Source organism: Sardina pilchardus, chromosome 13 (assembly GCF_963854185.1).
Source record: "Sardina pilchardus chromosome 13, fSarPil1.1, whole genome shotgun sequence".
NCBI classification, from domain to species: domain Eukaryota; kingdom Metazoa; phylum Chordata; class Actinopteri; order Clupeiformes; family Clupeidae; genus Sardina; species Sardina pilchardus.
The window spans coordinates 30,535,626-30,562,550 of NC_085006.1; the positions used below are offsets into that span (position 1 = coordinate 30,535,626).

The 26,925-nt window shown below is 42.9% G+C and overlaps 1 protein-coding gene across 1 annotated transcript in view; it reads right to left on the reverse strand.

The window, feature by feature from the left end:
* Positions 1-25,270, reverse strand: part of si:dkeyp-97b10.3 (uncharacterized) — a 46,673-nt gene extending 21,403 nt beyond the window's left edge. Inside the window, exons 1-2 of the mRNA XM_062553358.1 lie at positions 24,924-25,270; positions 849-880 (exon numbers count right to left, since the gene is read on the reverse strand). Coding sequence (XP_062409342.1) covers positions 849-880; positions 24,924-24,973 — 82 coding nt within the window. The 5' untranslated portion in view covers positions 24,974-25,270. The remainder of the gene's footprint in view (positions 1-848; positions 881-24,923) is intronic.
* Between the last annotated feature and the right edge of the window lie 1,655 nt (positions 25,271-26,925).

A 26,925-nucleotide genomic window follows, 5' to 3' on the forward strand; every position in this document is an offset into this window, starting at 1 on the left:
TACTTTAAATGTTTACATGTTACATTATGTTATGGGATTTAAGCTTAACAGTAAACAATTTAAAAAGTTGGTCAAAAGCCACAAAAGTCAATGGCCTTTAATCAATAGCCAAATGAAAATAAACGAATACTACAATATACAAATCATAAGAAGCGCTTAATAAAATATGTATACTTTAAATGCTTAGATACATATACTTTAAATGTCATACTCATAGGTATGTTGGAGTGGACAATGCTTAGATTATTCAAATGTTATAGGTGTATTGGAAAGAAATTTAGTTTTTCACCATCAGTATGAGGCTAAATATTAGTACACAATATTTGCAGTTAATTATTGTTAGGAATGGTTAAGTAAGTTGCATACTTGTATAACATAAATGTGAGTGTAGCTGCTGAAAACTTTAGTGGCTAAGTTTTATCAGTTATTATGATGATGAAATTGTATCTGGAAATGTTGTTGGTAGGCTTTTTTGTAGTTTGATCTAAAGTGTTTTGTAGTTTGATCTAAAGCATTTCTTTGGCTGTAGCTTGCAGTTGACATAATAAGTATAATATCTCACAACAGCATACACTACTGGCATTGCTGGTAAGTGTGCAACCAGTAAAGGAGATCTGAAAATTGACAACTCTCAGAATAGACGTTAGGGGGAAGCCACAACAACCTACAGTACATGCTTTGGAATTCCTGTGTGCTAACTCGGCTAAATTGCACCCTCTAGTGGAGATCTAGTGGAGATGCAGGCATAAGACACCTCTGACCTAGAGAAGTCATGTAGTGCAGGTCAAAAGAGCTGCTCTATAACTAATGTCCATTTCTTTTCGGGACTAGTGTGGGTAGTGACTCACCTTTCTGGTCAGGGGGGAGGACCTTCCCATCTCTGTAAGAGAACAAGAAAAAAACGATGTCATTAAAATCAATTCATCCATCTTACAAAAACAGATAGCGCCATTTTAAAGATCTACCCTCTATCCTCATGCTTGGTATAAAAAAAACATGAAATCATGTATGCATACAGTACTACAACCTGAAAAACACAAGAAACAAAAGAGGAAGTATGTTTCTTAGAAATGTTGCTTGACAAACCAATTGCCAGACACATGCATGGTTATTTACAACACTTCACAGTAATACCCCAAACTTTAAAACCTTACCCAATACTCACAATTGCAGAATACTCAATACAACTATGACCACACCCTTTACAGTGTATTGAACATGAGCCAGTATACCACATTGAGTACCAGCAAAGAAGCCTCATGGGCTACTGGGTATTGCATGAAGTTTAAGTATCTGAGGGTTGGTGGAGTACCTTATCAAGGTGTTGCTAAATTCTAATAATACATTGTATTTTATTTAGCACTACAGTTTAAAGGGACACTTCACCGATGAGCATTAAGCTTTGTATCTTTAGAAAACCAGTCATGTTTTTGAATGGTCGTGCATCATTTCATCATTTCCTATTCATGGATTTCAATGAAACCCATGAATAGTAATGGTACTATAGCCTATAGCCCTCAGGTGTTGACAACAATAGCTCACCACACTGTAGGAAAAGTCAGGGCTGTCCAATCTATCAAACCACATTACGCTACAATTACATGAAACAGTCTAGTTTTGAATGAAACACAACTTATTGTGTTCAAATAGTCTGGTGCATGCTGTGACAAGAACAATTTGGAGCTTAACTAGCAAAAGACAGTGTCAAGAGTTCTGTTGTTAAGGAGCGGGAGAGAGGAGGGGGCTCTGCAGAAGTCTGTCACCATTTCCACTGTCTTTTTGGAGTCATTCCAATTCCTAGGCACTGTCATAACAAACAACCTGAAATGGTTTTGATACGTAAAAGCTTTGTTGAAATATGCAGGACAGTTGACTGCAGCGCAACACAGTAATTGGGTCCTGAGCCCATGTACTAAGTTTGGTCTTGATACCTGAGAGCCTTGCTGAGGCATAGGTTAATTTCCTGTGTGGCGGCTTCGCCGCCAATTTCGATTGGCTGTTACGGGCGAACACTTCTGTCAATTGTTCCAAAAAGCAATGCAATGATAAGGCATAGTCTGATGATGGTCTGTGAAAATTCTGGTGAGTATCAGATGATTTGCTTGCATATAATTGTTGTGTCTCCCTTTTTCCTTTAACATATCTTATCTGTTTTATTTTTATGCACTGGGGTTTGGGAAGAGTCAGCTCAGACGAGGAACTGATGAAATCACTGGGAGCCCAAGTGGATGAGGGAGTGTAGGTGAGGAAGTCTCTCATCCTAATCATATAATCAGTGCTGCGGGTGGCATAGTGAAAATTGCTGTAATTTTGAGTGGGTTGGGGAACAGTTATCCACTCCAATTTGCGTATAGGGCTGGCATACTGTGATTCAGAATGAGGTTATGGATGTGGTCACAGATTATACATATTTGGGAACCATTATTGACAACAAATTGTCATTTGAGAGCAACACTGATGCCATGTGTAAAAAGGCACAACAACGCCTTTTCTTTTTAAGGAAGATGAAATCCTTCAATGTGTGTAAGACCCTAATGACTTTATTTTATCAAAGTTTTATTGAATCTGTTTTGTCCTTTTGTATTGTTGTGTGGTATGGTGGTCTGCCACTGAGCAGTAATGGTAGGCTTTCAAGGCTAGTTAATGTGGCAGCAAAGGTGGCTGGGGGTTAATCTTACTACATGTAGTGTATACAAAACAGGTCATGAGTAAGGCTAAACTAATTTTGAAATACCCTGACCATCCCCTTTTTAAGGATTTCAGTCTGCTCCCTTCAGGCCGTCTCGTCAGAGCCCCTGCTGTAAGGACAAGGTGTGCCAGAGATTCCTTTATCCCAGTGGCCATCAGGAGCCTCAATTCATCTAGTGACATGTAGATCAGTAATTGTGATTTTTATTTATTTATCTACTTACTTGGTACTGTCACAGGGAGTGGCACACCAAGTAATTACAATAGCCCTCTTTCTAAGTGGCTCTGTCATGAGTTTGGGGGAAGGGGGTATGTCCACTTGAGTATGTGCCTGCGTGCAAATATTGTCATCAAATGTGCAAATGTGCTTGACCGCGGTAATTGTGGTAATTACTGTCCTGTGGTCTGTGGTCAGTAAACGTGGCAGCAGCAGGCTGTTGCAAGGGTCAATTAGGACCAAAAGGTTTAGCTTGTCATTTGTCCCCTCTGCTAATGAAAGACACAGATCAAGATGATGATTGTTGATGATGATTGTTTTGCCTACTCTTGTAATACTGTGTTTCTTTTAGTGTTATCTTAATTTATCTTAACCCTGGAATGTCAGGTTTATGTGCTCTAAGCCTGCTACTGAAGTGTACTGAAGATTAGTGTACTCTTTATTATTTATTGCTAAATGTTGTTGTTGTTGTTGTTGTTGTTGTTGTTGTCTGTGTGTGTTTGGGAGGTTATAGGCCTAATGTGTCTATGTGTCATTGTCTATATGTCTGAAATGTGCACTTTGACCAAACAAATTGCCCAACCTTTGGGATATTAAAGTATACTTTGACTTTGACTTTGACTTTTGATGCCACCATGATTATCTCCCACTCACATTCCGGTTATTCTCCTGTTCTATCTCATTAACGCTATGATTCAGCACAAATTTCAAGGTTTTCAAAGTAGTTTCTTGGAAAGCAAACTGTTTGATGTACTGACACAGGGCTACAGAGGCTACAGTATAGCTTTTTCTTCCTGCCGGATTGCAAGCATCTCTGAAATGACCACATATCAGCCCTCTAAGTCATATATTCTGTCCTAGAAACACAACTGAGCCCTAGCACCAGGTCTTGTGAAGCTGTGTGCAAATGTAGATCAATATAGCATGACATATGAGTACTTTAGACCATTATTTGCCAAGGTAGGCTCATGCGTTTTTTAAATGCCCTATGGAAACTCCCCATGGGACTTTTGATTTTCCAAAATGCATACTGACAATCAAATGATTGCTGCATATAAGAACCCCTTTGTGTAGAAGCCTAATCTTGGGCTCAAATGAAAGGTATCACGGTAACACTTTACTTGACGGGTTCGTTCATAACACATTCATAACAGCTGTCATGAACTGCACATGAAGCGTTCATGACTGTTTCATGAAACATGACTCAACATTCAAACCAACCCTTTCATGAATGTGGAAGACAAAACAAATACCATAGGACAAGCTCCTTAGGGAAAATTGTACATGCAGTGCAGTCTTCCTACACCTCCTGACACTCCTGTCTGTTTCATCTACATCATGACGACAAATTATAACTTGTTCAACCATTGATATTGCAATGTTAAGTATATCTGAATGCCTACTTCCTGTTCTGCCTGTATAACACATGATGTTGAAATTACATAAATACTTCATATACATTTTATTTCAATTTCACTGAAACTACTTGATCATATTGGGCTATCACAGCATGAATCAGTTTTGCAAACCTAGACATTTTATTCATGTGCAACCGATGTACATGATCAAATCAAGTAAATCCAGCAATTCTTCTTTATCCGTGTGGTCCTTTCCTTAAGTCTGCATCACTGCAGACTTTACCAAAAGGAATTACCCACAGTTCAAACTTCAAAGCGTTGTGACGTTTACCGCAGAGACCATAGGAAATCCGGAAATTACAAGGGTAACACGACACCATGCATGGCTCACGACACACGTGCACGGTCTTTGTTGTTACAGTTTTCCAGCGGTTTGGTGCTTTTCTCAGATCAGAATGAAAATTCTCTAACTATTAGTTCAATCTCCACATCATAGTAGCAATTCCTCCTTCCTCTGAACAAATTGCAAATGCTTTTGGACATGTATCAGTTGCTTTCATACATACAATTCTCTGCTTTTTTATAAGATTATCATTTGCTTCTGTCATGTCAGTCAAAATGAGCTACATTTATGGATGCTGATGAATAGTCATTCCCAATAAAACTAATAGTCTTCAGTGCTTGAGTCATTACATAGAACATTGTTGAATTAGTTATCAAATTCTGTCACAATGCTGCAGAATTGCAAAGAGTGTATACAGTAAAAATGTGAAATGTACATATTAAGTGTTTGTACTCACTCAATGTGTAACTTAGTTATCAAATGGCTGTACAAGTAGCCGAGTGTATAGTGCTGTCTTGAGCATCAGGTATGTCACAGAGTTCTGACCTTTTTTGCATTGGAAAACATTGAGATACTAATCATAATGAAAATATGACAAGGCCATTAATCTTGTTCATAACGAGTGTCAAGACTTCTAATTTTGATGACACTGGCAGTTTCATTACTGTAACATGAATACTTGCTTTTGCGCAAGTGACGTGCTTTTGCAGATTATCCACTAGGTTTTGCAGTTTGCACCAATTGTTTTGAGAAATGCATTAACTGCTGTGCAAATGTTAATAGTGATGTGAGAAAAGCATCAAAGCTACTGAGAAAAACCGTAAGCTGCAACATTGCCAAGGTAACCTCATGTTGTGCTGTCCCAATCCCATGTACCTATCTGAGCCCATGTGGCCTCATTTACTCACTCACTTAGCACCTGAGATCAATTAAGTCTGTGAGTCCCGTGAGCCTGTGATAAAACATTGGCCGTGTCCAATTGTCAAGGGCGCACGCTGAATAGTACCGTTCTTTCCAGTAGTGTCTCAGTTAGCTGACTCAGTATGCGTCCCTACATTTGGACAGCACAAACTAGTTAGCGTCACCTGACTCGGGGAGGGGGGGGTGTTGCTTGACGATTTGTATGACGTGTGGAGCTTGACCTGCGCTGCGCAATGGATTATGGGATATCTGAGGCCAAAAAAGATGCATCGATGCACACTTGGAAATCACGCCAAACGAAGTACCCATCTAGTGAGAGCGCTTGACTTTCGGACAGTCTATTCTGACGTAACTTCCGGAAAATGCACGCTGCCCAGCGTGTGTACTTATGATTCAGACATAGCCACTATTTCACTTTCAACAGGAGCCTTCAGGAGTTGAATCCAGAACACAAACCTAATCATGTCTATTCATGGGTTTCATCAGGTCCCTTTCCACAGGCGTATAAAGTCAAGCACCTTGATTATCAATGCAGACTGCATGGGGCTTGATTAATACACCTGTGGAAAGGTACCTGATGAAACCCATGAATAGGGCTCGGGATACTATATTTCTGCTTCTATATACAGCCGCCATGTTGGTAGCGCACCGAACGTAATATCCATTCATTCAGATGCAGAAGACAAGAAGCAGAAATATAGCGATTCTTTTCCTCTTGCGATCGTGGGTTGCGCTGTTACACCCCACTACACAGCAACATACGACCAAGAAGGCAAAAACTAAGTAACAGGAACACACTAATAGGTGGGAGTAAATCCATAGTAATCCATAGTAAACTAGGGAGTGAGGCTGCCAATATGGCTGTGCCCGCGAAGTTTTCACGTCATGATCCCGAGCCCTATACTGGCCACTATGAGCCTTAACTGTCATATTACATTCAAGGAGTATAATAATAATAATGAATCTGTTTGTGAGAGTCAATGATATGGCTAACATCTTAAACCAAATAAAAATAAAATAAGTTTAAAGCCATTGTGTTGTCGTCATACATTTTCCCCTGCACTACACAAGATCTTGATAACATCCATCAATAACACTTCAAATCAGACTGGTCAGATCGTGTACAACACATATGAAAGCTTGAGATACACATGCCCCTTAAATCTCTCAGTTTAACTTAGAGCACCTACCCGTCTTCCACAATGTCCAGAAGCTTGTTGAATCCAACAAAACAAGGCAGCAGTGGCTGAAAAGGTAGAGGGCAACCAGTTATTGGGCAACCCAGCTGTTCCTGACCCCGTCCAAGCACCCTTAGATGTAAAAAGATGCAAAGCACTGAGCCCCAGACTATTGCCAGTGCGCAGCATGACAGCCTGCACCACTGTATGAGCGTGTTCAAAATCAACATCTCTGCCACTTTGGCCACCCGCTGTGGGTATAAATACAGTATAAAGGGACGGCTTCACCTCCGGAGCTTCACCTCTGCCCACACGACCACACTCCCCTGGTCCCTGGTCATCCCCACATTCCCCATGGTTAGTAACCTACACAGCTTGCTAAACAATCGGAAGTTGTTTATTACAGCTTTAATGTATTTGAATCTTTGATGCAGTTGAATGCAAAGTTGGATCCAGCGCTTACCGTGTGTGGCTGGACTGCAGGCATAGCGCACAATTTATTCAAGATCCTCAACTCTAGTCATCATAATGTGAGAAATTTCCGCACACATTTCACAGCGTTGTCTGATACAGTTAAACAAACATCTGACTTGAATCTAACGCAACCCCATGCAGGGACAAACAGACGCACAGAACCACTTTGCAGTTGTGTAACGCCACGGAAAATATCCAGAGGTCGTCTGCAGTAAGTGACCCTTTCCCTCTCTGTCTGTCTAACTTCTCTCTCTCTCTCTCTCTCTCTCTCTCTCTCTCTCTCTTCTCTCATGTCCCTTCTCTCATAGAGTGTGCACACTACCTGCGTGACATGCACGTCTCAGGCGTGGCTCCAGGGTGTTGGAAGTGTTCCCCTTCAGATAGATAGATAGATAGATAGATACTTTATTGATCCCCAAGGGGAAATTCAAGGTCCCAGCAGCTTCAAGTCAACATTTGATAGAGGCTATGATGACCAGAGTTTGACTTGGGACCGTCTATAAAGCACCTTCTGAATTACACCATAGGCTTTTTGTGTCAATAGATTTGGCATCATGTAACCTACTGATTCCAAATCAATGCAGAACAGTTCTCCTATATGGGACTAATCAGATATGACATTTTGGATTCAACATGCACACACTATTGCTCAAAATCTAAAGCTCTGTGTCTTTCATGGGGTTCATATTTATATTTCCATACAAGAGTGAAAGTTATCTACAGAGAGTGATGTTGAAATACACAGTAAAAATATAAAATATATTGAAACCAAAAACAGTGATTTTTCCCAAATAATTTACTGTTGTGAACACAGTATTTTACTAGCCTGGGTGTTCTCATCCTGCCTTGGGCGGTGAATTCATTCACGCTGCTAAGGCAGTCTGGAAACTACCGCCCTAATTTTTGCCTGAGATAATCACAGAACAGGGGGGAAAGCAAGACAATGATGAGCTATGCACATGTTACCGGCCTCAAGCCTAGGGGAACTTGGGCCAGCACAAACCAAGTTCTTTACACTTAAAAGTAAAAGAACAAAGAAGGCAGGTGTTTAGGCATGGAGACAATGGAGTTCCTTTTTATTAAAGATCAATATAAAAAGATGCATTAAAAGGATTATTTCCTAAATACTTGACTTTTCATTAACATCATCATAAGATTAACACAGCCATAAGATCACAGATTACACAAGGTTCTCACATTAAAACTAGAGCTCTCACTCAATCACCACCACTAATGAACACATTTCATCTCAACATACAACCATCACTGCATACCCAATCATAACCATCTTATACATCAAAGATTAAACTGCATATCGATGCCATGTGCTTGTTAATTCATTACTCAACAAATGCTCAAACAAACAGTAACCTGTATCAGTGCCATGTGCTTAATTCATTCATCCACATTGCTCAAACAAACATTACAACCTGAATATATATATTGTTCCAAAGTAGGACAGCTCAAGTCATTAGCTTTTTAACATCATTTTAACACAGACAATTTATCAGTTCAAAACCCATAAGAAAAGTCACTTTACCTTAAAAGTAAAAGAACAAAGAAGGCAGGTGTTTAGGCATGGAGACAATGGAGTTCAAAGTAGGATCCCAAACTCCTTCTCTTTATCCTGCCTACCCAGGTGAGTGCGGTGACGTGGCACACACCATTGCTCCCTAGTGGACTGGAGTTGACCCAGAATGATGTCACCATCTCAAAGCATATTGATAATACTGTGTACCAATACTAGGGAAGGGGGACTGCAGGTTAGCACATTAGTCATCCGCTACACTCTCCCCTACTTTTAGAAGAGGTCTCCTGACATCTTTAATTATGTGAAAACTCCCACCCCATTACCATAACCCCCAAAGACAGGCCTTAAGTAGTGATGCCACTCAAAAAATGTAGGATGTGACAACTGATTCTGGAAAAGAATTGGTGGGTTATATGCCACTGGGGGATTGTATGCTACTACCTGCACTTCAGGTCTCGAGGACTGATATGACGGTTGACCGAGACTCTGATATGTAAGCATTTCCCTTGGTCTCACTGTACGTTCAGACCTCCTCAGTATGGGTTCTTCATCCTGTTGTCCTGGCTCCAACCCTTCCGGATCACCGACCAGTGGTCCTCCAGAGGCATCATTGACATCGCACCCTTCCTGAACTTCCTGTACAGGTGGCTCGGCTTCGGCATCGGCATTCACCTCTCTATGAATTTCTTCACCAAGCTGATCCGTTTGCTGTAGAAGGGGTTGAAACTCATCTGTTAAAGGACTCATGGTACGATGACCAAAGTGTAGTTGTGTCGTTGACTGGGAGGGCCCAATGTCAGTTCCAGCATCTACTACACGGTGGGGCCTGGAACGCAAGGTATAACTCACTTCCTCATGGTCCTCATCTGAGTCACTCTGGCACGGCTGGTCAGTGGACCTCCTCTCCTGGGATCTTGATGTTCTTCGAGGACATTGTCTCTTGGCTGGACTGGCTTGAATGTTTTCCTCCAACTGGAGGTCGCTGACTGGTAAGAGTAAGTTCCTGTGTAAGACACGGACACGCTGTTCACCCTTTTCAGCTTGAACTTTATACACTGGACTGACTGCATCTCCTACTCTGCCAACAACACGGTGGATGACCCTCTCCCAGTAGCTTCGGAGTTTCCCTGGGCCTTGCCGCTCTGATAGGTTTCGTACCAATACCCGGTCACCTGGCTGAAGTGTTATCCCCTTCATACCTCGATCATAATGATGCTTCCCCTTCTCAGAGGACTTCTGACTGTTTCTTGCAGCAATCTGGTAGGCCTCCTGCATTCTACTCGCCCACTTCTCTGCAAAGGCTTGCTTGCTTCCTTTCTCTGGATTGGGTCTAAGATCAAAAAGAAGGTCTATGGGTAACCTGGGTGACCTCCCAAAAAGGAGAAAGAATGGCGAATACCCAGTTGAATCATGTTTGGTGCAATTATAAGCATGAACAATGTGGGGCAGGTGGTCTTTCCAGTTTGACTTCTTTTCCTCTTTTAGGGTCCGAAGCATCTGGAGCAATGTGCGGTTTAGCCTTTCCACCGGATTCCCCTGAGGGTGATACGGGGTTGTTCTAGAATGTGAGATACCAGCTAATTGCTCCAATCTCCTAAATAGGCCATTCTCAAACTCCCGACCTTGATCGTGGTGAAGTTTTTCAGGGAATCCAAAGCGAGGGATAAAGTCATTGAATAATTTCTCCGCAACAGTTCTTCCAGATTTGTTTTTGGTGGGATATGCTTGGGCGAAGCGAGTAAAATGGTCAATTATGACCAAAATATACTCATACCCTCCAGAACTTGGCTCAAGGTGAAGGTAGTCAATGGCAACTAGCTCAAAGGGGGAACTTGTGGAGATGGAACCCATTGGTGCTTTGTCCAAACTAGAAGGCCGTTTCTGTTGAATGCATACACATTTTCGTAAGACATAGTCTTCGACCTCTCGCTGCATGTATGGCCAATAGAATCGTTCTCGCAAGAGATGGAGGACCTTCTCAACCCCCACATGGCCCATGTCATTGTGAAGATGTTTTAGAATCAGGGGCCGTAATTGTTTTGGAACAACCAGCTGCTTATAGGGTCCTGCGTGCCGATACAACACCCCGTTCAGTATAGAAAGCCTAGCCCAGTCACCGAATAGCCTTCGAGCTTCACTAGACACCCTTTCTCTATCCCTCATTGTAGGGCTTTGCCCTCTGCTTTTCAAACTGATAACTTCCTGAATGGCTGCATCTTCCTGCTGTGCACTCCTTACATCCTGAGGTGTAATGACAGATGAACTTGAAGGTTCCGCCTCCTCCGCAGAGGCCAGTTGCAACACAGCCATCCATGGCACATCCTGTTCTTTGGTCGTCATACTTCCCTGCCACACTGCTGTTACCACGTCTGGGGACAAGTCTTCTGTATAGTCTTTCATGTGTTGAGGAAGTGAGACGGGGAACCGGGAGAGTGTGTCAGCATCTACATTGCTCTTACCAGGACGGTACTTGATGTCAAAATTAAAGTCAGCTAATTCGCCAACCCAACGGTGACCTGCTGCATTTAATCGGGCTGTACTCAGGATATAGGTCAGGGGGTTATTATCTGTATAGACTGTGAAGCTAGGGGCATAATAGAGATAGTCTCGGAACTTATCACAAATAGCCCATTTTAAGGCAAAGAATTCAAGCTTTCCTGAATGCAGGTGATAATTCCGTTCTGCTGGGGTAAGTGCTCTGGACCCATAAGCAATCACCCGCAATCTCCCCTCTTGATGTTGATAAAGTACAGCACCAACACCTTCGTTCGATGCATCTGTATGCAAGATAAATGGCAGGTCAAACATAGGATAAGCAAGAATAGGTGGATTGGTCAACATAGTAACAAGCCTATCAACAACAGCACTATGTTCCTCAGTCCACTGGACTGGTGTTCTTGATGGCAACTGGTTTGATTTCCTTTTGGCTGAAGTAGCTAGTTTTGAATTTTGTTCAGTCTTCTGCAGAAGTCCAAACAACGGCTTGGCCACCCGGGAGAAATCTTGAACATGAGAGCGGTAATAACTAAGAAAACCCAAGAGTGCCCTCACCTCCCCAATTGTTGTAGGTTTCTTCTTCTTAAACTGAGTTACAGCCTCTAAATCCTTAGGGTCAATCTGGACTCCTTCCTCAGACACAAGACGGCCTACAAAACGAACTTGCCGTCTGAAGATTTCGCACTTATTCGGTCTCAGCTTGATCCCACTAGCTCTCAATCTCCCCAGCACTTTCCTCAAGTCCTCAACATGGTCTACAAATGACTTAGAGTAGCAAAGGACATCATCAAGGTACGGAGAGCAGCACTCATCTCGCAGGCCATCAAGGACAGATTCCATACACCTCTGAAAGGCCGCGGGCGCCTTAGTTAACCCCATGGGGAGCCTAATCCATTCGTAAAGCCCCCATGGCGTGCTGAACGCAGTGCAATGCTGTGAGCCCTCGTCCACAAACCCCTGGTGGTATGCACTACCTTGATCCAAGATGGAAAACCAAGCATGGCCCCCTAAGCTGTCAAGGAGGTCTTGGATACGGGGTAATGGGTGCCGATCGGGAATGGTTTTACGATTAAGCTCACGAAAGTCAACACAGAGGCGCAAACTTGCATCTTTTTTTCGGACACAAACCACAGGGGATGAATAGGATGAAGTTGACCTTCTCACCCACCCTCGCTCTAAAAGATCTTGCACGTAGGCCTTCACTTCTTTATAAAGTGGTTTTGGAATGGCATTATAACACTTTTGGACAGGGGTATCTTCTTTCAGCTTAACCTTCAGTCGTAAAGAGGGAACACATCCAATATCCCCACCATCTCGAGAAAATACATCAGATTCCTCATACAGCATTTGCCTAACAATGTCTTGATTTTCTAGATTCAAATGGGACAGGTCAACTGGAGGATTCCACTTCTCGCTAGGATTGCTCACCCTGGACTGATCAGTAGCCTGGAGAGTTTGGGCTGAAGTCACTGATATGGGAATAGATGGGCTCTGCTTGGGGACTAACAGGGGGAAAATTGTGCAAGCTTCCTCTAGATGGCCTAATACTACCCTTGGTGGGAGAAAAATATCATGCTGAGTGGAATTTTGAATAGGGATTAGTACATGCTTTGTGTGGGTACCCTGCACTTCCAGAGTGGCTGGGAACAGCTCTAGTCCATCAGGCAAATTCAGTTCTATGGCAGGCTCGAAATACACTGTTCCTTCCTCAGCCCAGTTCCTCACCTTGCTCTTCAGCCCCCGTACTTGCCCAGCTGGAATAGTGAGACCTCTCTTCCCCATCATAACAAGGCGGCACGGTTGTGTTTCCTCCACTGAGTCAACCTGAGCAACAGACACAATCGTTCTTGCAGTATCCACCTTTAAGTTTAAAGCTTCACTCAAGAGAGCACTTAAATTCAGTGGGCCTGTGGTGTCACAGTTTTCCCGAATAAGCTCTGTAATAACATTGACTCCTAACAGAGGAAAGTTGAGATTGCTTTGTGCAACCAAGAAGGGAACTTGAATGGACGCTTTACCCTGACTAGCACTGAGGACATCCAGATGCGTGTCAATCCAGCCCTCAAATGGAATGCTTGACCCATTGGCTGCAGTCACATAAAGTGGCTCAGAGAGTAAAGTTTCTAGGGGCCTGATTTCTGCATATGGCAATTTCTTCATCACCCACTCCTTCCCCATAACACTCACTTGGGCCCCTGTATCCAAGAGCATCTCAGTTTGAACCCCATTGACACAACACAAGACCAAACATTTCCCCCCAATGAGCTGGGCTGTCCGCCTGACGTACGGGGTTTTAAGTGAAGGTTGTGAGATGGTTGAGCTATCTGTGCAGGTTGAATGACAATGTAAAAGGGACGTGAAATCTGGATGAGTCACCGGCCGTCCCCCTCCTGTGACCTCCTCCCATTTCCCGACCTGTTCAAGCACCCTACAGCACGATGGCCACTCTGTCCACAGCGAAAACAGTGACTACAAGAATCATATCCCTTTTGTTGACATTCCCGACATTTCCCCTGTCTTGACACTCTCTGGGATTGCACCGTTGATGCTACCATAGGGGGGTAATTTAGCACATTATCAGGTTGGGATACGAGCTTTTCCAGGTTCTTAGTCAATGCAGATACTTGGGTGGCCAATTCGGTGATGGCGACAGCATTGGCTTTAACATCAGACTCAATGGAAGGCTTTGTTGAAGAACTAGTCACCGTGTCCCCAGGTTGCTGTGCAGCATGTACTGTGACTGGCCTAAACTTAGAGGGAGCTGAAAAACGTTTTGCCCTTTCGGCCTCTTCACTTGTCAACTTGGTTATTTGTTCTAAAATCAGTTCATCGCTAACATAGAGATCTGCCAGGTATGGTTTGAGGTCGTAGCGAATGCTGTTACTTTTCTCATTTAACCCCTGGTAAAGTGTATGCAAGAAAACCCCTTGTACCAGCTTCCTATCATAGCTAAAATCAGTATCCTGCTGTTGAGCTGCAAGCAATACACGTTCCCTGAGAGCCATTATCCGATACACAAACTGCTGTGTGGTTTCTCTGTCTTGCTGCTTAGTATTGCTCAGTTCTTGAAACAATTCTCTACTACTTTTATCTCTGATGTGAGTTCTAAGGACTCTTTTCAACTCAACTACAGTGAATTCATCTTTATTTGTGAGATACTCTTTAAAAACACCTCCTTTGGTTATCCTCAACACCGCTCTTACAATCTCAGATACTGTAACCCCTGTCGTGATAGCCTCGTCAAGTTGTTTACAGATATGAGTGTATGATATTTCTGACCCAGAATCTGAAATTTGACCACCCTGAATTTTAAATTCTCTACGAGGCAAGAGTGCAGTCACATCAGTAATTCTAACAACCTGATCAGTATGTGTTTTTACAGGGTTATTTGGACATGTTGGGTGTTCATCGTCCTGGTGTGTTCTATGAGTGAACGGTACTGGAATATTCACCGGGGTTGTTGATCTTGAAGGTGTAGATGGGTTTCTAATAGCAGTCATTTCATTTACGGCATCCTGCAGATGAAGTAGACGGGACATGCCTGCATCCTCCAGCTGTTGTAGTTCTTCACTTTTCATAAAATCCGAAATATAATAAAATAAACCAGGTTCAGAGAGCGTGGAAAGTTCAGCGTTGTCCTCCTCTTCCAAAGAAACAGCTAGCTGGTACAGCTGATTTGCATTCAGCTGCAATAGCTTCTTATGGATTTCCCATTGGAGTACCTGCCGTGGCTCAGTTGACGTCATCTTTCCTCAATGCTGGTTTCTCTCAGGGTGACCTTCACACGATGGCCGCCCTTCTAGTAACCACCCAGGTTCAGAGGCTTATGACTGGACTTCTCCACAGCAGTGACTTCCGGACGGAGCCCCCAATTGTTACCGGCCTCAAGCCTAGGGGAACTTGGGCCAGCACAAACCAAGTTCTTTACACTTAAAAGTAAAAGAACAAAGAAGGCAGGTGTTTAGGCATGGAGACAATGGAGTTCCTTTTTATTAAAGATCAATATAAAAAGATGCATTAAAAGGATTATTTCCTAAATACTTGACTTTTCATTAACATCATCATAAGATTAACACAGCCATAAGATCACAGATTACACAAGGTTCTCACATTAAAACTAGAGCTCTCACTCAATCACCACCACTAATGAACACATTTCATCTCAACATACAACCATCACTGCATACCCAATCATAACCATCTTATACATCAAAGATTAAACTGCATATCGATGCCATGTGCTTGTTAATTCATTACTCAACAAATGCTCAAACAAACAGTAACCTGTATCAGTGCCATGTGCTTAATTCATTCATCCACATTGCTCAAACAAACATTACAACCTGAATATATATATTGTTCCAAAGTAGGACAGCTCAAGTCATTAGCTTTTTAACATCATTTTAACACAGACAATTTATCAGTTCAAAACCCATAAGAAAAGTCACTTTACCTTAAAAGTAAAAGAACAAAGAAGGCAGGTGTTTAGGCATGGAGACAATGGAGTTCAAAGTAGGATCCCAAACTCCTTCTCTTTATCCTGCCTACCCAGGTGAGTGCGGTGACGTGGCACACACCATTGCTCCCTAGTGGACTGGAGTTGACCCAGAATGATGTCACCATCTCAAAGCATATTGATAATACTGTGTACCAATACTAGGGAAGGGGGACTGCAGGTTAGCACATTAGTCATCCGCTACACACAGACGCATATGATAGACATCCGTGGCGCCCAATGAACGGATCTGGGCATTTTCTCAAATTAATGTCTGGTTGCCAGACCACGTCTCATTTGAGAAGTGGTAGGCTCTAGCCAGGCTAGTATTTTACAGCCAATAAGAAACAAACTGAGCAAAAAGCCAATTACCACCAGATTACAAGGATGCCTCAGACAGAAATTATATCCAAACAAAGTAATTACTGACCACAAAATTTGTGAAATGTAATGATAGTAATAAAGACATGTTTTGCACAAAGATGACTTTTTGTAGAACATTACACTAAAATCTGATTCAAATTCTTTCCAAAGTATCGGCACTTATTCTGAACATTTCATCCTGAAATCCTGTAGGAGCGTCTCCCAGCTGTCCTAATCAGAGTAATCAGTGCCACGCTCCACCGCAGCGCACGCTGCTTGCTTTGGAAGTGTGGAGTGGAGCGCCGAGTCACCCCCACATTGGGTGCCTCTCAACATGCCTCCTCGATCCTCGATGCTCGATCCTCGAGGGGCGTTCCCACTGATCTATAACTAACACTGGATAGACTATCCCATTGTTTCCCCCCCATCATTCTTCATGTAGATCAGTGAGGATTGAGGCCCGAGGAGCGAGGGAGGACGTATAACCGCTGCATGAGAGGCACCTACTGAGCCCCGCCGTCAGGGCACTTGATGCTTTCTTTGGGGAAACAGAACAGGAAGTCAACACAAGTGGAAGAGAAATGAACTGCAGCCATGAACAGTAGAAATATCTTACAAAGATATCTATTGCCACCTAGTGGACATCTGTGGCACCACTGGACTGGATAGAGAAGAACTTGTACACTAGTAGTGATAAACGTTTTGGACACAGCATGTGCTGCACTTTCCCCCCTCAGCTCATAAACTGTTGGATCCCATGCTTTAGTCATTAACCATCCTCATCACCATCACCATTAATTATCCTCATTCACTGAGCATGGACTATGCCAACTCCAACACATCTGTGTACAATGAACAGGCAAAACTGCTTTGAAAAGGTCTTTGAGACATTATGCCCATTACCCAATGTAAGCACGCACATGGGCCATTCATGAGATCTGTCACTAACCTTTGACCCTGAGATGACCTAGGACCTCCAGTAGCTTATACAGTGCAGCTGATGCTGTAGCTCTCAGAAAAAAAAACTTCAGAAAGTTAGCCATGTTAGCTGTATCACCTTGGTTACACACAGCACCCTGTAGTCATTCTGTAGCTCTCAGTTAGCCATGTTAGCCTCTATTTAGTGCTGTATCACCTTGTGGTTACACACAGCATTCTGTAGCTACACACAACACTCTGTAGTCACTCTGTAGTTACACAAAGCCTCTGTTCTCACACAGCAGGTCAGGCCTAAGTGTGTTTGAAAATATCCATCATGGTATGACAGTCTATCCTGTGACAACAAAAGTCTAAAATATGGCAGATAACTGTCTAAGACAAATGTTTTGTGAAACAAAAGTTCCTTAATAAACTTAAATCTGAACTAATCTAAACTGTAATCTCGGCCCCAGTCGTGGCGCGACTGGCTGGGGCACCTGCACCGCACGCCGGCGACCCGGGTTCGATTCCCGCCCCGTGGTCCTTTCCGGATCCCACCCCAACTCTCTCTCCCACTCGCTTCCTGTCTCTCTACACTGTCCTGTCCCATTAAAGGCATAAAAAAAGCCCAAAAAATATACTTTAAAAAAAAAAAAACTGTAATCTCCTTCATTGCTCTGACTGGTTTTAGACTTATCCAATTTTTGATATCAGTGTCTGTTGGTGGCGCCCCCTGGAAATAGGAGGTGAATTAACCTTGTCCAGATGCAACTCTAACTTTCCAATTGAGTTTCCATAAAGTCTGATGCTAACCAGGCTAGTGTGTTGGCTGATATTGCACTGTAAAACAGGTTCTCATTGCGCTGTAAAACATTTTCACAGGATTTAATTGCACAGGTGGCAAGACAAAAAACAGCCTGTTAAGATTGATGAGTTTATGATTGTCTGGGGGAGTTGTTTGGCTACCTGTGGAGCACTGGCTCTTCAGAGTCCTTATCTCTGGACACAATTACTTATTTTATGTGGTATAACACACTGTATATATGTATGACTAACTATCTATAACTAACTGTTTATATGACTATATGCATATAGTTTATGCTCCACTCTGGCCTGTTGAGTTGAGTCTTTATTTTGTCACAACAGCCCCATTCAAGCACTGAGGTATTGGAATAAAGTGACTATACCAATAATTTACTATTAGGTTATGAATGGATTATAAACGTTATCCACTTCCCCGGGGTGAGACGTGGTACTACTCACCAAGACCAATAAATGAATCTGCACACACCAACTTGGCACAAAACGTGTAGATTGTTTAGCATAGGTAAAATAATAATAATGTGAAAATCGGTTCAACATCAAAATCGTCCGGGCTCTTACATCCCATGCTCACATGCTATTCTTCACTACGTTACATTTAGTAATCGATACCTCATCAAGTCTCCGGTAGCTTACACTTATACAGTGCCACTGATGCCGTAGCGTATGCAGAGAAAACGCTCCGTAACCTACATGTTAGTCTCTGTCTAGTGTTCTGCTTCCTTGCTGTCGCGCTGTACAGTAAGTTGTAGGCATAAGGCATATCTGTTCAACATGCACTTAGTCTATCAAGCGTTTCTTATGGGTTATGGTTTGTATAATATAGTCTTTGTTTTCATTAGGCCATTGATTGAATTGACATTGTTATTTATTATTGTTATTCTCCTTAATGTAGCCTTGCCATGCCATAATTATTGCCATTATAGGATTGATTGAATTGATATTGTTTATTGTTTATGCTATTCTCCCTTTTGTAGTCTGACCAACTTTTTTTAAATTGTTCACTGATTCACTGAATTAATTATTGAATTGTTTTTATTTGTGTGTCGCTTTGGACAAAGGCGTCTGCCAAACACTCTGAGCATAACCAAGTTGGAGATAACTCAGGAAGCCTGCTGTCCCTTTCTGTACTTGAGGTTACGCAGCAGGCCAGATGTGAGTGAACACAGCAACACGTCCAGTCACGTGATGAACACTGTGAGACTGTAACGCCTGTAAACCGCAGCGGAGACGACCGCAGTGGAGACAAACTGTTTGTTATATTCTCTCACACATGCTGATGCTGCATCACGTTCAATTGCAATTCATTTCACACAACTTCACCATAAGCTCGGAGCTCTTCCTTTTTAAGTGCAGTAGTTACCTCCTGCTGCTGTGAGAAGTATAGTTGTGACCATCAGAGGTCTCGTTGCCAAACAAGCACTTGTGGTATCTTTACATTACATTACATTTGGTTGACGCTTTTTAACCAAAGCGACTTACAGCAGGGTAACATTTTAAGCCTTTAAAGCAATTCTCACAACAATTCTGTGAACATTTTTGTAAAAAGGTAGAGTGCATTAAGAAAAAGTGCATTAATGAGCGTAATTGTCTGGAGGAGGAATGGAATGTGGCTGGGAATGTCCCTGTCAAGGTCGTGGACACCTCAACAGGCACACGCAGGTGGGAAGTCAAGGATCAGCAAGACTACTTGTAAGTAGTCTTACAAGAGGAGATGTTCTCTGAAGAGCTGGGTGTTCAGAAGTTATCTAAACCTCATGGACTTCATCCCATACTAGAGTGGCAGAGTTGCGCTCCATAAAGTTCTGCGCTCATACACACACTCTACACATGGATTAGGGTTGACTGCATCCAGCTGTGACATTACTACAACATATCAGCTGAATTATGGTTGATGACTAGGTCTATGTTTGCTGCCTGCGTTTTCCAGGGCATCTGTATCCTGTCTTTGACCCTTTATCTAAGCAGGCAAATCAGCTTCTTATGAACAATAGCGGCCTGGCACATGGCAGTGCACACACACACACACACACACACACACACACACACACACACACACACACACACACACACACACACACACTAACACACACACACACACACACACACACACACACACACACACACACACACACACACACACACACACACACACACACACACACACACACACACACACACACACACACACACACACACACACACACACACACACACACACACACACACACACACAGCATGTCCCTGGCTGTCACCCCCCACTCCGGCAAACCCATCAGGAGTCTGTGCTTCCTGCTCTTCACTCGTCCTCTGATCTCTCCAGCTCTGAGCCTGCGCTGCGTCCATAACAGGAAGTGGAGCCCTTATCTGTGGCATCCATCCCCACGTCCTCTCCCACTCCGTCTTCCTTCACTATGACCCACTTTTACTGCGTTATTACTGCTGGACCACACACACACACACACACACACACACACACACCGCCATGATGACATCATCAAACAAAGCATGTTGACAGACACTACGCAGAGACAGAGAGACATTTTGATCAACACACAACACGAGTGACAAAGGCTCTGTGCAGAGATGGAAAAGACAAAAGCGCAGGATCAGTGCCCCCTTTTAGATCAGCAATCTCAAAACAAAAACAATTACAACTCAGATACAAACAACTACTGTACAAAAGTGCACGATTCCACGCCACAACTCTACGAGAGCAGGCACGTGAACCCGACGTTGACTGGTAGTAAAAACCAGACAGAGAGCTGAAGAGAAGTGAAACTACACAAGAAAAACTTGTTGGGCTAGAAGTAGGTCACGACAGGTCTCAGCACGCATTTGTCTTGTTTTGTTTTATGAGAGAATACAATGCTGAGGGTGATGGAAAAACAACACATGCCTGCTGGGGCAGGAGGGCGCTCTGGAGGGAGAGTGAGGGTGCAATGGGCCTGTGCGTCTGCATCTGTAGCTTCCACTAAACCCCTCTGCAGGTCTGCATCTGTAGCTTCCACTAAACCCCTCTGCAGGTCTGCATCTGTAGTCTTAAACCCCTCTGCAGGTCTGCATCTGTAGCTTCCACTAAACCCCTCTGCAGGTCTGCATCTGTAGTCTTAAACCCCTCTGCAGGTCTACATCTGTAGCTTCCACTAAACCCCTCTGCAGGTCTGCATCTGTAGCCTTAAACCCCTCTGCAGGTCTACATCTGTAGTCTTAAACCCCTCTGCAGGTCTACATCTGTAGCCTTAAACCCCTCTGCAGGTCTGCATCTGTAGCTTCCACTAAACCCCTCTGCAGGTCTGCATCTGTAGCTTCCACTAAACCCCTCTGCAGGTCTACATCTGTAGCCTTAAACCCCTCTGCAGGTCTGCATCTGTAGCCTTAAACCCCTCTGCAGGTCTGCATCTGTAGCTTGTCTGCATCTGCAGCTTCCACTAAACCCCTCTGCAGGATAACTCCAGCAAGACCCGCCGACACACGCACAAGGCATCAATGCAACCAAACATGCATGAGGTCATGCAGCAAAATCTCCATCAAATGCTTTGCATAAATCTTTTGCATAAACCTTTTGTGTGAAAGCTTTGCCTATATTTCCCTCTGGACAAATAAAGTAGATTTGCTTCCGGGGGCGCGGCCAGTCGCTGACCTTGTGCTCACGTATGTCCAGTTAATCTGTTTATGAGAAATGTGTTTGTTTGTTCTGTGTTCTAGTGAGCCAAAGACAACTTTCCACCCAGGAAGACAATCAAAGACTTATTCTATTCTATTCTAAAGTGTCTTATCAGTCTTATGTCTTATCTTATGCCAAGCTATAGTGACATGGCACAGGTTGGTAGCTTGACGGGCATAAACTATAACGACTCACTAACCTCATCTGAGAAGCTGAAAACCAGAAGATATACACCATGGCAGTGCTGACCCCATGCAGTGTGTGTTACGCCTACACATTGCCCCAGGACTAAAGCAGGTGAAACAGATACTCTGCACTCTATGACCAAGAAGATCAAGGAGCTGTTCATGTGTTAGCAATAGCAAAAGACTACTGTACATATTATGCAGAGAACACACTGGCTTCTTCCAGAGAAAAAAAGCTAGCACTGTTTGCTACATCTACACAGTGCCTCAGGCCTAGATACTCTGTAGGGTAATTCCATGGAAAATTACAGTTTTTGCCCGTTGCTTGAACACATTTTGCCAAACTTCGCTCACTGTGACAAAACTCTACAAATATACCGCTGTCAAGGTCTCCATCCCTGAGAAATTAGCCAGATGATACACCTCTGCTAAAAGTCCCTGGCTAACAAAAGGAATTGCAAAATCTATCAAACACAAGAATCTCTATAAGTGAAATCTGAGCATTTGCAAATGAGCAAATGCACAAAAACAATTGCTATCACGCACATCATACAAATACCAAGGCATTTAATTGCCACTATGGACGTGACAAAACATTTTTGCCCTGTACTCTATGGCCAAGGAGACCAAGGAGCTGTTCATGTGTGTTAGCAAAAGCAATAGGCCTAAAGACGCCTAAAGGCTAGATATTATACAGAGGACACACTGACTTCTCCAGAGAAAGGGCTAGCACCATAGTGTGTCTCTGAGCAATTTGAGGTTCAGTTCTAAAGCCAAAAGCATTCTTCATCTGAAACTAATTAGCTTTCTCAGGACGAGCTTGGGGATGAGCTCTGTAATTATCAGTCCTACTATGGATGCTACGACTGAAGGCTGGCAGTTGAAGCATTAATTAAAGAAAAAAATAATAACCTATCGTGCTACAGCATTGGGTAGAAATGTTTACTGTTCCTAACAAAATTAACAGTTAATTTATGAAATGTCATAATAATATGCAGTAAACAAAACAACAAACTTAAAGTGATAACTGGAGTGAACTCCCTTTGTCTTCAAAACAACTTGCACCGTTTCTGAGACAGGTATAGGCCTGCACATTTCAGAGAACTTGCCACAGTTCTTCACTGGATTAACTCTTTCTCTCTCTTCAGGAGATATCCAAGTGACAATGGTCTCTGCCAGTTCTCAGCTGGTGGCCTTGAGTTATTCTATCTGATGCAGTCTGTTACTTTGCTACTTTCTTTTAACTGCCTCAGTTCAATGTACCACCACTGCTATACTGCACTTTCAAGTCTATTTGAAAATAGAAATAATGTATTTCCTTTTGACACAAACAAGCTAATGGGAACAGAAATGGTGTATCCTGTGACAACAAAAGGCTACTGTATAAAAGATGACTGATACTGCACGGTACTGTATATCAGGTGACATTGCAATGTAAAAGGTGTTCCCACACCTCCTCTGGATTTAGTTTACACAGGTGGCTAGTGGAAATGAAAGGTGCGTTTATCAGCCATTTTACCAGAGTGGAGAGTGTTTGTGTGTTTGTGTTTCCTGGGTTAATTGCTCTGTGCTGGGTTCAGGGAGTTGTCATTGTCTGGGGGAGTTGTTTCACTAGCTGTGGAGCACTGCAATGCCTCCTCAGAGCCCTTATCTCTAAACACAATGACTTGCTTTATGTGGTATGATAGTAAAACACAGTCAACGGTTTATATGATTACATATACTGTAGATTATGATAAGATGTGTATAGATAAAGCACCATTCTCTCACCTGTTGAGTTGAGTTTTTATTTTACCACAACAGTATTTTACAACAGAGGTTAAATAAGGATAATGGAAATACTGTGACCAACGTGTAAATGATTAGGCCTATGTTATGAGTGGATTATTAACTATATCTAGTCTGGCTATCACCATACTACGCTCAATCTTTTAAGATTGAACATTCATTTAAGATTCGCTCTGACGAAGTGATCTGGCTACTGTTCAGCAAGACCAATATGTTAATCTGCAAAAACTAATGTAACCTACATACTTCAGAGATCTAACAAATAATGCAAGGCAGAATAAGTTATAATCAAGCTTAGGCTACTGTGGTGGGGTATACTTTTTTTTGAGAAGGGAATAAAAGACAGAAGAAGAAGGGTGCAGCTTCAACATTCAAATGTTCTATTCTGAGTTCTTAGATTTGGTTAGGCGTTCTCACGACCACAAAGTCCTTAGTCATGCATAAACGCAGCATTCAAACCATTGTATGCGCTACCCTTCATCAAAGCTATCCCAGCTCTTATGCACTACTTCACGTTCAGTAAGTGATACCTCGTCAACCCATCGTACTGTATAGCCTATATTAAATTGCCGTGTGATAAAGACAACTGAACCCAAACAAAACCAAAATGTCTGGCCAGCTTTAGTAAGCTACTGTTATAGATAATGAAAGTCACACCATGCACAACCAACGAGCTGCAGCCTCCGCCTATCTACAATCTGTGGTACAACTGCAGCTCAGCCCAACGCTAAGTTGGCAAGGAAGTATATTGACCTACATTTCACCAACAACAAAGCCTCCAACTAAATTGTTTGTTACTAATATGTTTATTGCAACACATGATGTAAGGTTACTAATCGATATACACTAAAACGATTGTTATCACAGGCTACTCTGCTTTTGTCGTTAACGAGAAGGAAACGATACGATGATGTTGCATGGCAAACAACAACACACGCTACGAGAATAACAAAGCACTGCCGCGGCGCACGTGGCGTTGATACTTTTTTTGTCGAAGAGAAAAGCAACATTAGTAAAATGTTACGACTACGGTAACAACAGCCTCCAGTTGAATCCGCAACACACGCCGCATCTAAGGTGTCTGGTGTGGGAAATGTAACTCTGCACCAACGCTAATCTCCTCCGGCCAGAGTATCAGAGCAATGTTGGGTAATATGACCCATAACATGGTATGACTTTTAGATCAGCTGAAAAGTACATTCGAGCAGTTTTAAAGGTAACCGTTTGTTATCCATTACAGTGGGTCAGCCACATAACTCACTTCTTAAACTAAATAAAAATGGGTGTAATAAGCCGTTATGCCGTCGTCACATATTTAGTCCTTGCACTCAAAACCCCGACATAATCCATCAATAACACTTTAAATCAGACTGTTCGATCAAGAGAAACACATGTGAAAACCGTGTGAAACACACACACCCCTTATAGCTTTTATCATCATTAATGTTTCATTTCGGCCTGTTAGTGCATGTAACCTACCCTTCCTCAAGATGCTTGTTGTCTCCAACACTCAACATCTCTGCCACCATGATCCGCAGTCCGTGTGTTTATTTGCCTCCGACGCCAATAGTTCGAGACGAAATTCGGTTTCCGTGATGTGCTGCACACAGATGCCCCTCCTCAGGCATAGGCATCAACAAAGGCGCTCGGCCGTAGCACACCTGCACGCCAAAACAATGCTGGCACGGAGGAGACACTATATCGTGTCGTATTACTGCAGGGTATTCCCAGGCGGGATGCCTCTATTATCACAACACGGTTATGGAGATAGCCTACCCTGTGTAAATTCTAGTAGAACCGGTGTTCTCTCTAGCAAGTAGGCCATTCAATTAGCCTAGGGGATTATAGTCGAAATATGTATCTTACCAGCCTACACGTACAATTCATGTAACTAAACAGGGTACACTTTTGCTTTTAACTATGCCGTCAGTGAAAACACTAATCATGTGCTCATACGCGTCACCGTAACAAGTGTAATAGTAGGCCTAGTTCACATTCACATGATGTGCAGATCAGCACACTGCGGAGACAAGGGAAGCTGTAGTTTGAGGAATAGGATAGCCCGCCTTTAACGCTCGGCCAATGAGTGCCTATTATTTGACCGCGTTTTTTGGTGGTTCATTCATGGCATGCTTATTACTCCCATTTTTGTGCATCGCTCCAACGTAGTAACTTTGCGCATCCCGTTACGCACTGCAATTAATTAGAAATAACGATTGTAATATAGCCTACTGTGAGGGGGAACATGATCAGGATGGAATTTAACCTTGATTTGATACTTGTGTTTCTGTAAGATCTTACGTTCTCGAATGGACGCTTCTGTTAAAGCTTAACCTAGATCATAATGTTCCTTATAATTAAAAGCCTACTTCAATTGACTTGCGAATTCATTCTTCCGTTTGAGACTAACCTTGTAAAGCTCTTCTCTATGTACTTCTGTTACAGTAACTGTGTAGTCATGTCTTGCAACATTCTTGTCTGGTGGTGCAAATCATGGCTTGTATGACGATAAATGTTCTTGTCCTTGGTTCGTAATTAACTAATTGTATTGACCAAGTCATGTGTGCAGGAAAGGTGTAATGAATGGAATGTGTGTGTGAAAGTGCACAGAGCCTGTATCCTGATTGCCTGATGCTTATGAGAACTCTCTGCGCAGAGGTAAATAAACTACAACGAGAAACACAAAAGCCTTATTTCAGACTCTCAGCATAGAGCTTTAAGCTATTTCTTCCACAATACACATACGTTGTGGGCTACATGGGAGGAACAATAGTTTATTTATATATCTACCAGGACGTATTATACAAGGGAATACAATAGTTTTGTAAATTATTGCGAGGGACCTCATTAGCTCAACATTTTTCCAACACAATTCCACCATGTCCCTTTGGGAGCTCCGCAATACTGGCTTGTCCCTGTGGAGTATACTCTGGAACAGAAATTCGATACAAGATACTTCTCGGGATCTAGTTCTGTGATGATGCAGAACGCAGTGGGATGGGAGGGGCTCAAACCGAACGCGGGAACGTTAGGAGCACAGCAGTTCCCCTCTTGTGCCGCACGATGTCGCCATACGGCCTGCATTCGTGGCAGCGCAGCGCGGGGGTGTTCTCTCGACTCCGTCTGGAGGCCGAAAAGAGCCGAAAACACAGAAGGAGGATCGACAGACACCGCTGTCTATGTGCAGGTGTCACTTGAAGAAGTTAAAATAGCTTAATTAGTCGACATTGAATGATGACTTGCTGGTGCGATATTAGGGCTTTGAATTAACATGCGTTATGAGCCCTCTCCACCTCACCTGATCTTGCATATGACTGCAGATCAACTCAAACAACTTAGTTATTGTTAACAACTGGCTGTAGTTCACCATCCTATGAGGATGTAGAACAAGAGGACCACTATGAGGACCATAGTGCAGCAGCTCCAGGCAGCTTTACTGGTCATAGAATTACCAGTAATACATAAATAGACACACACAGCT